General features: G+C 49.4%; 1 protein-coding gene across 2 annotated transcripts in view; it reads right to left on the bottom strand.

Annotated features, from left to right (window-relative positions):
* Positions 1-1,118: 1,118 nt before the first annotated feature.
* Positions 1,119-12,788, bottom strand: part of mvb12ba (multivesicular body subunit 12Ba) — a 51,082-nt gene continuing 39,412 nt past the window's right edge. For both annotated transcript variants that reach the window (XM_038970734.1, XM_038970733.1), the window contains exons 8-10: positions 5,311-5,366; positions 4,984-5,043; positions 1,119-1,612 (exon numbers count right to left, since the gene is read on the bottom strand). In XM_038970734.1, coding sequence (XP_038826662.1) covers positions 1,526-1,612; positions 4,984-5,043; positions 5,311-5,366 — 203 coding nt within the window. In that variant the 3' untranslated portion in view covers positions 1,119-1,525. The remainder of the gene's footprint in view (positions 1,613-4,983; positions 5,044-5,310; positions 5,367-12,788) is intronic.

The raw sequence follows: 12,788 nt of genomic DNA, 5'->3' as shown, positions 1-12,788 counted from the left end.
TAAGCAGTACTGAACTTCAAAAACAAAGAAGAAACAACTGGCCAACCAAAAGGACTTCTGTTTGTTCCTTTTTTTTTCTTTTTCAAAAGAAAAGGACCATCCATTTGGACAGTGGACCAAGCTGTCCCTTATTGTTTTGTTTGGTAGGAGTGGAGGGAGGAGTGGAGGAAGGAGTGGAGGAAGGAGTGGAGGAAGGAGTGGAGGGAGGCAAGGAGGGAGGAGTGGAGGGAGGAGTGGAGGGAGGCAAGGAGGGAGGAGTGGAGGGAGGCAAGGAGGGAGGAGTGGAGGGAGGAGTGGAGGGAGGAGTGGAGGGAGGAGTGGAGGGAGGAGTGGAGGGAGGAGTGGAGGAAGGCAAGGAGGGAGGAGTGGAGGGAGGCAAGGAGGGAGGAGTGGAGGGAGGAGTGGAGGGAGGAGTGGAGGAAGGCAAGGAGGGAGGAGTGGAGGAAGGCAAGGAGGGAGGAGTGGAGGAAGGCAAGGAGGGAGGAGTGGAGGAAGGCAAGGAGGGAGGAGTGGAGGGAGGCAGACAGGGAGGAGTGGAGGGAGGCAGACAAGGAGGAGTGGAGGGAGGAGTGGAGGGACGGAGGAGTGGAGGGACGGAGGAGTGGAGGGACGGAGGAGTGGAGGGAGGCAAGGAGGGAGGCAAGGAGGGAGGAGTGGAGGGAGGCAAGGAGGGAGGCAAGGAGGGAGGAGTGGAGGGAGGCAAGGAGGGAGGAGTGGAGGGAGGAGTGGAGGGAGGCAGACAAGGAGGAGTGGAGGGAGGCAGACAAGGAGGAGTGGAGGGAGGCAGACAAGGAGGAGTGGAGGGAGGAGTGGAGGAAGGAGTGGAGGAAGGAGTGGAGGAAGGAGTGGAGGGAGGCAAGGAGGGAGGAGTGGAGGGAGGCAAGGAGGGAGGAGTGGAGGGAGGAGTGGAGGGAGGCAAGGAGGGAGGGGAGGAGTGGAGGGAGGAGTGGAGGGAGGAGTGGAGGAAGGAGTGGAGGAAGGAGTGGAGGAAGGCAAGGAGGGAGGCAAGGAGGGAGGAGTGGAGGGAGGCAAGGAGGGAGGAGTGGAGGGAGGCAAGGAGGGAGGAGTGGAGGGAGGCAGACAAGGAGGAGTGGAGGGAGAGAGGGAGGAGTGGAGGGAGGCAGGCAGGAGTGGAGGGAGGCTGGAGTGGCAGGGAGGGAGGCCGAAGGGAGTGAGGGAGACCTAGTTTCCTCTGTCGCTCTCTCTCTCTGGCTTGGTTTGTGTGGGATGATTCTCAGTAGTAGTAGTAGTGTGAGTCTCTCCTCCTCTCCTGCTGGAGGACTGGGGGAGGCTCAGACCTCTCTGTAGGGGAGGAGGAGGAGGCTCAGACCTCTCTGTAGGGGAGAAGGCTCAGGTCTCTCTGTAGGGGAGAAGGCTCAGGTCTCTCTGTAGGGGAGAAGGCTCAGGTCTCTCTGTAGGAGAGAAGGCTCAGGTCTCTCTGTAGGGGAGAAGGCTCAGGTCTCTCTGTAGGGGAGGAGGGGGGAGGCTCAGATCTGTGTGGGACTGGGGGGGGGGGGGGGGGGGCTCAGGCCTCAGAGCCCAGGGAGATCCGTGTGGGACTGGGGGGCAGCCTCGCTGCTGCGCTGTGCTCTGTGCGGAAACTATACTCGTACTGAGAGAAAAGGTAGATGGAGAGAGATGGAAAGAAAGATAACATGTCATCAACTATTATCAGGACTACATTAAATACATTTATAAATAATAAAGCATATTTAGTGCATTTGTTTAACACACCTTTGAAAACTGTTAGGGCCACCCATTAGTCTCTGACATGATTTTTGGTCAAAGTATTCCCCCTTGTGGCGAAGCCCAGCACAAGCCAAAACAAATTCTATCCACCACAAAAATAGAATGTAGTTCCCCACTGATAGATGCTTGAGGTCTGGAATCAAACCGAACTCATTTAAATCCAAACAAATGCTTATTAAAATGCTGAATTAAGAGATCAATAGTGTTTTGGGTCTAGAGGACCGCCAACAGTGTGTTGTAATACCTGAACGACCCCCCCCTCCCACCAACATGTTTTATCTATTACAACAAACTGAACTAAACAATTCCACTAAGAGATTAATAATGAACGTTTTCAATGACATGATTTCAGTTGATTTGCTGTGTGGTAAGAAACCAGGGCACTGGGCGATGCTGTGTGGTAAGAAACCGGGGCACTGGGCGATGCTGTGTGGTAAGAAACCAGGGCACTAGGCGATGCTGTGTGGTAAGAAACCGGGGCACTAGGCGATGCAGTGGTAAGAAACCAGGGTACTAGGCGATGCTGTGTGGTAAGAAACCGGGGCACTAGCCGATGCTGTGTGGTAAGAAACCAGGGTACTAGGCGATGCTGTGTGGTAAGAAACCAGGATACTAGGCGATGCTGTGGTAAGAAACCAGGGTACTAGGCGATGCTGTGTGGTAAGAAACCGGGGCACTAGGCGATGCTGTGTGGTAAGAAACCAGGGTACTAGGCGATGCTGTGTGGTAAGAAACCAGGGCACTAGGTGATGCTGTGTGGTAAGAAACCAGGGCACTAGGCGATGCTGTGTGGTAAGAAACCGGGGCACTAGGCGATGCTGTGTGGTAAGAAACCGGGGCACTAGGCGATGCTGTGTGGTAAGAAACCGGGGCACTAGGCGATGCTGTGTGGTAAGAAACCGGGGCACTAGGCGATGCTGTGTGGTAAGAAACCGGGGCACTAGGCGATGCTGTGTGGTAAGAAACCAGGGCACTAGCCGATGCTGTGTGGTAAGAAACCAGGGCACTAGGCGATGCTGTGTGGTAAGAAACCGGGGCACTAGGCGATGCTGTGTGGTAAGAAACCAGGCCACTAGGCGATGCTGTGTGGTAAGAAACCGGGGCACTAGGCGATGCTGTGTGGTAAGAAACCAGGGCACTAGGCGATGCTGTGTGGTAAGAAACCAGGGCACTAGGCGATGCTGTGTGGTAAGAAACCAGGGCACTAGCCGATGCTGTGTGGTAAGAAACCAGGGCACTAGGTGATGCTGTGTGGTAAGAAACCGGGGCACTAGGTGATGCTGTGTGGTAAGAAACCAGGGCACTAGGCGATGCTGTGTGGTAAGAAACCAGGGCACTAGGCGATGCTGTGTGACTACTAGTTGACAGATCTCCATACCACAGGATTACGGTTAAACAAGCAGACGTTAACAGTATTCCCACCGCACCAATTCATGGCTTGAAAAGCAATTCCAGAGGACATACATACAACACGTTGTATGGTACCACAGCAGATCTGCCAGATGAGCAAGATTCAACAAAGCATCTTGTATTGGTCTTAACCCTAAACCTTTAGTTATTACCTTACTTAAACAAGGATTAGTCTCAACTGAGACTCACCTGTTCCGATCTATTGTCTCAACAGACTCACCTGGTCCGATGGGTATGTGGTTGAGACAATATTGTTTCTCTGCCATGTTCATTCGCCGACATTCCAGGTTTTAAGACATTTGGTTGTTTTTTTATGTCTGTTCCCCTTTCCATCTCTCCCTCATCCCTGCAATTCATCACCATCTTCCTCATCCCTTGTCCATCTCTCCCTCATCCCTTGTCCATCTCTCCCTCATCCCTGCAATTCATCACCATATTCCTCATCCCTTGTCCATCTCTCCCTCATCCCTGCAATTCATCACCATCTTCCTCATCCCTTGTCCATCTCTCCCTCATCCCTGCAATTCATCACCATCTTCCTCATCCCTTGTCCATCTCTCCCTCATCCCTGCAATTCATCACCATCTTCCTCATCCCTTGTCCATCTCTCCCTCATCCCTGCAATTCATCACCATCTTCCTCATCCCTTGTCCATCTCTCCCTCATCCCTGCAATTCATCACCATCTTCCTCATCCCTTGTCCATCTCTCCCTCATCCCTGCAATTCATCACCATCTTCCTCATCCCTTGTCCATCTCTCCCTCATCCCTGCAATTCATCACCATCTTCCTCATCCCTTGTCCATCTCTCCCTCATCCCTTGTCCATCATCTCCCTCATCTCTCCCGTTGCAGCCCCCCACAGGATGAAGACGTCAACTCAAATTGTGGGCTAATCAACACTTAAAAGAGACACCAATTACTTATGTTCACAAGTTCCTCTAGTCATTGGGGAAATGGGAGCCTAATGGTTGGAACCGACACCATCTGAAGCAATGAGGGGAGAAAAGCATGTAGCACCCGCCCCCCCAAAAATATGATTGGCTGCTGTATCTGATTACAGGATCCCTTCTCATCACTGGATCATGCCTTTTCATTTACTCAAAATGTCTTCCCTTAATTACTGTATTTTGAATAGCATCAGCACATTAACATGCGACCCTTCGACGGGCAAACTTCACAGAGTAGAGGGCGAAATAAGTCAAATACAGGCCTCTAGTGGACAGATGAAGAAATACAGTGGCACAAATACAGCCACACAACATTGCAACAGTAACTGAAAATGCTGCCTTCACAAAGCACTAACAAATAAGCTATGCCCCTCTCCATACTTATTTAACTCATTTTCTCTGGGTTCCTTCCATTCCACTGATCATGTGGATTAGACACTACGACTTACTTCGAGCCCTCGCACACTAGGTAGGGGCAACGTCACGGCTCGTTTATTCTTTTAAGAGGGACATACAGTTCAGTGCTCTGACAGAGAGGTGGTTTAATTCAGAGAGGGCTCATCTCTGCTGGAAAGGCTCCTCTAACCTCCACGTGTAAAAGCCTTTTACATAATCAACATGAGACCAGAAGTGTGAACACCCGGCCTCTATCAAATGCTAGAACCCGTTTTGAAGGCAGTCGATGATGTCATATGTCTCGGTGGGTCAGTGTACATGGTGGTATGAGTTTAGCCTGGTCTCCAGGCTCGGTTTGTGGAGTCTTGCCAACTCCTATGGTGTTCGGCATGACAAGGACCACAGGAGTTGGCAAGACGGCACAAACAGATCTGGAACCAGGCTAGTACGGGTTAGCCCGGAGTGAGACGGTGTACTCACCTCTTTCTCAATCTCCGTCAGCGACTTGATTGTGATGCCCATCAGATCCACCTGCTGCAGCTGCAATACAGATGGCCGACAGGACATGAAGTTGACAGGCTGAGCGAGCATGTTGAATGCATGTAAGTTTAACACAGACTTCTTCTCTAAGTCTGTGCCTACTCTTCTTCAAACAGTTTCACACATACTGAGCAACAATCTAATCAAGCTTATATCTACATCAGAGGCAAGAATATTGCCCATTGCATTTTATTTCTCTCTCACAACTATGATGCTCAACAGTCAAGATGACATTTTGTGAGTGAACCAACCGAAAGACAGACTCACATCATCGGAAGCGCAGGCAAACTTCTCAGAGATCATGAAAGGCACTCCATCCATTGCTGAAAGAGACAAAGGAGACTCATTACGCCACAAGATACAAATGGCTGGTCTCGAGGTTAGGGCGCTGAGCCAGTAACCGAAAGGTTTCTGGTTTGAAAACCCCGAGCTGACTAGGTGAAAAATCTGTCGCTGTGCCCTTGAGCAAGGCACTTAACCTCAATTGCTCCAGGGTCGCTGTATAATGGTGACCCTGCATGGTACTCCACTCCCCGAAGGTGTACCAGGGGGAGTTGGAATATGCAGAAATACATTTCCATTAAAAACTTGTGTAACAGGACAAATATAAGTAACCCCTAAATGATGTATTAATACCTAAAAACCCTCTGTCAGAAGGTTCCGTCGAGGCCACTGGGACTGTTGCCTTATTGCTAATCAACCTCCCTCAAGTTCCAATATATCTCCAAAGAAACTAAATATATACACTAGATTCAAACTCTATATAAATAGCTCTTTAGCTCCACGGTCAAATTCCTGGTGTTGAGGCGTGATGGCTTAGCTATAATGTGGAACCATGATGATCGTTAAATAACAAACAAAACTTGGGCCTGCATAGTTTTGTTTGACCAAAGTTTCAGTTTGACCCCAGCGTATGGCTTTTGGTTCATCCATACACACACATGAAATTGAAAACGTCCAGACGTCGGAGTAAAGTGTTAATTACAACCTCCCTCTGTGGTATGTAGCCTTTCCCACATTTAAAATGACAGGCCTTCTAACCATCAACTATGTCAACAATTGCATTTGTCACACTTCTGAAATTAAAATCTTATTTAAAATCCTGTACAGATGACATGGGGTGTAGGCCAGGGGTTAGAGGTTCAGGATGACATGGGGTACAGGCCAGGGGTTAGAGGTTCAGGATGACATGGGGTGCAGGCCAGGGGTTAGAGGTTCAGGATGACATGGGGTGTAGGCCAGGGGTTAGAGGTTCAGGATGACATGGGGTGTAGGCCAGGGGTTAGAGGTTCAGGATGACATGGGGTGTAGGCCAGGGGTTAGAGGTGAGGATGATATGGGGTGCAGGCCAGGGGTTAGAGGTTCAGGATGACATGGGGTGCAGGCCAGGGGTTAGAGGTTCAGGATGACATGGGGTGTAGGCCAGGGGTTAGAGGTTCAGGATGACATGGGGTGTAGGCCAGGGGTTAGAGGTTCAGGATGACATGGGGTGTAGGCCAGGGGTTAGAGGTTCAGGATGACATGGGGTACAGGCCAGGGGTTAGAGGTTCCGGATGACATGGGGTGTAGGCCAGGGGTTAGAGGTTCAGGATGACATGGGGTGTAGGCCAGGGGTTAGAGGTTCAGGATGACATGGGGTGTAGGCCAGGGGTTAGAGGTTCAGGATGACATGGGGTGTAGGCCAGGGGTTAGAGGTGAGGATGATATGGGGTGCAGGCCAGGGGTTAGAGGTGAGGATGGGGTGAAGACAGAGTGAGAATTCCCCAATGAAAGAGCCCAAATGCATTCAACAATCCCTTTTAAACCTGTTGACACGTGAAAAGCGGGCACAGGTCAATTGTTAATTTGTATCATGTTACTCCTCCAATATAATACAAATGTAAAAAAAAACTCATTCCAAACAAAAACAGATTTGTCCTTCAACCTCCTTGTCTAGTGCCTCGTCCTTCCTAACTAACCTTAAACTCTGTAGGGCATAGAACCCACCCCCTTCAGATCAACTAAGGAGAGGAGACAAGGGAAGGCCGCTTCCTTCAAGCAGAGCATTAGAAGCTCATTAATAACTTACTTAAATAACCCGCAGAAGATCTTTTAAGGGACATTAAGATGATGAATCTTTATAAATTGTCTTTAAATGGCTTGGATGTGGAAGGCATCATTTCATCTGGCTGTAATTAGCTGGGGATATATAGCATGGCCACACTCCTCCATGGGATGGATGGACAGTATGTCGCTGTCTCCTCAGGCCATGTGTTGCGACAGGGGTAGGGTTTCAAAATTCCGGTAACTTTCCCACAATTCCACAAATTCGGGTTGGAAGATAACTGAAATGAGAGAATATGCAAGGAATACAGAAATTCTCCAACCCAAACCAGAATTTTGGGAAAGTAAGTAGAATTTTGCAACCCGAGACATATGGGAGATGTAGTGAGGGCCGATGGGGCATACTGAACTGAAGGTGATGGGGCCCTGTAGTGGTCCTACATCTACTGATGGAGACCTGTAGTGGTCCTACATCTACTGAAGGAGACCTGTAGTGGCCCTACATCTACTGACCTGAAGGAGACCTGTAGTGGCCCTACATCTACTGACCTGAAGGAGACCTGTAGTGGTCCTACATCTACTGACCTGAAGGAGACCTGTAGTGGTCCTACATCTACTGACCTGAAGGAGACCTGTAGTGGTCCTACATCTACTGACCTGAAGGAGACCTGTAGTGGTCCTACATCTACTGACCTGAAGGAGACCTGTAGTGGTCCTACATCTACTGACCTGAAGGAGACCTGTAGTGGTCCTACATCTACTGACCTGAAGGAGACCTGTAGTGGTCCTACATCTACTGACCTGAAGGAGACCTGTAGTGGTCCTACATCTACTGACCTGAAGGAGACCTGTAGTGGTCCTACATCTACTGACCTGAAGGAGACCTGTAGTGGTCCTACATCTACTGACCTGAAGGAGACCTGTAGTGGTCCTACATCTACTGACCTGAAGGAGACCTGTAGTGGTCCTACATCTACTGAAGGAGACCTGTAGTGGTCCTACATCTACTGAACTGAAGGAGACCTGTAGTGGTCCTACATCTACTGACCTGAAGGAGACCTGTAGTGGTCCTACATCTACTGACCTGAAGGAGACCTGTAGTGGTCCTACATCTACTGACCTGAAGGAGACCTGTAGTGGTCCTACATCTACTGACCTGAAGGAGACCTGTAGTGGTCCTACATCTACTGACCTGAAGGAGACCTGTAGTGGTCCTACATCTACTGACCTGAAGGAGACCTGTAGTGGTCCTACATCTACTGACCTGAAGGAGACCTGTAGTGGTCCTACATCTACTGACCTGAAGGAGACCTGTAGTGGTCCTACATCTACTGACCTGAAGGAGACCTGTAGTGGTCCTACATCTACTGACCTGAAGGAGACCTGTAGTGGTCCTACATCTACTGACCTGAAGGAGACCTGTAGTGGTCCTACATCTACTGACCTGAAGGAGACCTGTAGTGGTCCTACATCTACTGACCTGAAGGAGACCTGTAGTGGTCCTACATCTACTGACCTGAAGGAGACCTGTAGTGGTCCTACATCTACTGACCTGAAGGAGACCTGTAGTGGTCCTACATCTACTGACCTGAAGGAGACCTGTAGTGGTCCTACATCTACTGACCTGAAGGAGACCTGTAGTGGTCCTACATCTACTGACCTGAAGGAGACCTGTAGTGGTCCTACATCTACTGAACTGAAGGAGACCTGTAGTGGTCCTACATCTACTGAACTGAAGGAGACCTGTAGTGGTCCTACATCTACTGAACTGAAGGAGACCTGTAGTGGTCCTACATCTACTGAACTGAAGGAGACCTGTAGTGGTCCTACATCTACTGAAGGAGACCTGTAGTGGTCCTACATCTACTGAAGGAGACCTGTAGTGGTCCTACATCTACTGAAGGAGACCTGTAGTGGTCCTACATCTACTGAAGGAGACCTGTAGTGGTCCTACATCTACTGAAGGAGACCTGTAGTGGTCCTACATCTACTGAAGGAGACCTGTAGTGGTCCTACATCTACTGAAGGAGACCTGTAGTGGTCCTACATCTACTGAAGGAGACCTGTAGTGGTCCTACATCTACTGAAGGAGACCTGTAGTGGTCCTACATCTACTGAAGGAGACCTGTAGTGGTCCTACATCTACTGAAGGAGACCTGTAGTGGTCCTACATCTACTGAAGGAGACCTGTAGTGGTCCTACATCTACTGAAGGAGACCTGTAGTGGTCCTACATCTACTGAAGGAGACCTGTAGTGGTCCTACATCTACTGAAGGAGACCTGTAGTGGTCCTACATCTACTGAAGGAGACCTGTAGTGGTACTACATCTACTGAAGGAGACCTGTAGTGGTACTACATCTACTGAAGGAGACCTGTAGTGGTACTACATCTACTGAAGGAGACCTGTAGTGGTACTACATCTACTGAAGGAGACCTGTAGTGGTATTACATCTACTGAAGGAGACCTGTAGTGGTCCTACATCTACTGAAGGAGACCTGTAGTGGTCCTACATCTACTGAAGGAGACCTGTAGTGGTCCTACATCTACTGAAGGAGACCTGTAGTGGTCCTACATCTACTGAAGGAGACCTGTAGTGGTACTACATCTACTGAAGGAGACCTGTAGTGGTCCTACATCTACTGAAGGAGACCTGTAGTGGTCCTACATCTACTGACCTGAAGGAGACCTGTAGTGGTCCTACATCTACTGACCTGAAGGAGACCTGTAGTGGTCCTACATCTACTGACCTGAAGGAGACCTGTAGTGGTCCTACATCTACTGACCTGAAGGAGACCTGTAGTGGTCCTACATCTACTGACCTGAAGGAGACCTGTAGTGGTCCTACATCTACTGACCTGAAGGAGACCTGTAGTGGTCCTACATCTACTGACCTGAAGGAGACCTGTAGTGGTCCTACATCTACTGACCTGAAGGAGACCTGTAGTGGTCCTACATCTACTGACCTGAAGGAGACCTGTAGTGGTCCTACATCTACTGACCTGAAGGAGACCTGTAGTGGTCCTACATCTACTGAAGGAGACCTGTAGTGGTCCTACATCTACTGAACTGAAGGAGACCTGTAGTGGTCCTACATCTACTGACCTGAAGGAGACCTGTAGTGGTCCTACATCTACTGACCTGAAGGAGACCTGTAGTGGTCCTACATCTACTGACCTGAAGGAGACCTGTAGTGGTCCTACATCTACTGACCTGAAGGAGACCTGTAGTGGTCCTACATCTACTGACCTGAAGGAGACCTGTAGTGGTCCTACATCTACTGACCTGAAGGAGACCTGTAGTGGTCCTACATCTACTGACCTGAAGGAGACCTGTAGTGGTCCTACATCTACTGACCTGAAGGAGACCTGTAGTGGTCCTACATCTACTGACCTGAAGGAGACCTGTAGTGGTCCTACATCTACTGACCTGAAGGAGACCTGTAGTGGTCCTACATCTACTGACCTGAAGGAGACCTGTAGTGGTCCTACATCTACTGACCTGAAGGAGACCTGTAGTGGTCCTACATCTACTGACCTGAAGGAGACCTGTAGTGGTCCTACATCTACTGACCTGAAGGAGACCTGTAGTGGTCCTACATCTACTGACCTGAAGGAGACCTGTAGTGGTCCTACATCTACTGACCTGAAGGAGACCTGTAGTGGTCCTACATCTACTGACCTGAAGGAGACCTGTAGTGGTCCTACATCTACTGACCTGAAGGAGACCTGTAGTGGTCCTACATCTACTGACCTGAAGGAGACCTGTAGTGGTCCTACATCTACTGAACTGAAGGAGACCTGTAGTGGTCCTACATCTACTGAACTGAAGGAGACCTGTAGTGGTCCTACATCTACTGAACTGAAGGAGACCTGTAGTGGTCCTACATCTACTGAACTGAAGGAGACCTGTAGTGGTCCTACATCTACTGAACTGAGGAGACCTGTAGTGGTCCTACATCTACTGAAGGAGACCTGTAGTGGTCCTACATCTACTGAAGGAGACCTGTAGTGGTCCTACATCTACTGAAGGAGACCTGTAGTGGTCCTACATCTACTGAAGGAGACCTGTAGTGGTCCTACATCTACTGAAGGAGACCTGTAGTGGTCCTACATCTACTGAAGGAGACCTGTAGTGGTCCTACATCTACTGAAGGAGACCTGTAGTGGTCCTACATCTACTGAAGGAGACCTGTAGTGGTCCTACATCTACTGAAGGAGACCTGTAGTGGTCCTACATCTACTGAAGGAGACCTGTAGTGGTCCTACATCTACTGAAGGAGACCTGTAGTGGTCCTACATCTACTGAAGGAGACCTGTAGTGGTCCTACATCTACTGAAGGAGACCTGTAGTGGTCCTACATCTACTGAAGGAGACCTGTAGTGGTCCTACATCTACTGAAGGAGACCTGTAGTGGTCCTACATCTACTGAAGGAGACCTGTAGTGGTACTACATCTACTGAAGGAGACCTGTAGTGGTACTACATCTACTGAAGGAGACCTGTAGTGGTACTACATCTACTGAAGGAGACCTGTAGTGGTACTACATCTACTGAAGGAGACCTGTAGTGGTATTACATCTACTGAAGGAGACCTGTAGTGGTCCTACATCTACTGAAGGAGACCTGTAGTGGTCCTACATCTACTGAAGGAGACCTGTAGTGGTCCTACATCTACTGAAGGAGACCTGTAGTGGTCCTACATCTACTGAAGGAGACCTGTAGTGGTCCTACATCTACTGAAGGAGACCTGTAGTGGTCCTACATCTACTGAAGGAGACCTGTAGTGGTCCTACATCTACTGAAGGAGACCTGTAGTGGTCCTACATCTACTGAAGGAGACCTGTAGTGGTCCTACATCTACTGAAGGAGACCTGTAGTGGTCCTACATCTACTGAAGGAGACCTGTAGTGGTCCTACATCTACTGAAGGAGACCTGTAGTGGTACTACATCTACTGAACTGAAGGAGACCTGTAGTGGTACTACATCTACTGAACTGAAGGAGACCTGTAGTGGTACTACATCTACTGAACTGAAGGAGACCTGTAGTGGTACTACATCTACTGAACTGAAGGAGACCTGTAGTGGTCCTACATCTACTGAACTGAAGGAGACCTGTAGTGGTCCTACATCTACTGACCTGAAGGAGACCTGTAGTGGTCCTACATCTACTGAAGGAGACCTGTAGTGGTCCTACATCTACTGAAGGAGACCTGTAGTGGTACTACATCTACTGAAGGAGACCTGTAGTGGTCCTACATCTACTGAAGGAGACCTGTAGTGGTCCTACATCTACTGAAGGAGACCTGTAGTGGTCCTACATCTACTGAAGGAGACCTGTAGTGGTACTACATCTACTGAACTGAAGGAGACCTGTAGTGGTACTACATCTACTGAAGGAGACCTGTAGTGGTCCTACATCTACTGAAGGAGACCTGTAGTGGTACTACATCTACTGAACTGAAGGAGACCTGTAGTGGTACTACATCTACTGAACTGAAGGAGACCTGTAGTGGTCCTACATCTACTGAAGGAGACCTGTAGTGGTCCTACATCTACTGACCTGAAGGAGACCTGTAGTGGTCCTACATCTACTGACCTGAAGGAGACCTGTAGTGGTCCTACATCTACTGAACTGAAGGAGACCTGTAGTGGTACTATATATACTGAACTGAAGGAGACCTGTAGTGGTACTACATCTAC

This window comes from Salvelinus namaycush, chromosome 31, assembly GCF_016432855.1.
Source record: "Salvelinus namaycush isolate Seneca chromosome 31, SaNama_1.0, whole genome shotgun sequence".
NCBI lineage: Eukaryota > Metazoa > Chordata > Actinopteri > Salmoniformes > Salmonidae > Salvelinus > Salvelinus namaycush.
Note: the sequence above shows the minus strand (reverse complement) of the source record. Positions and strands in the feature narration are given on the sequence as shown.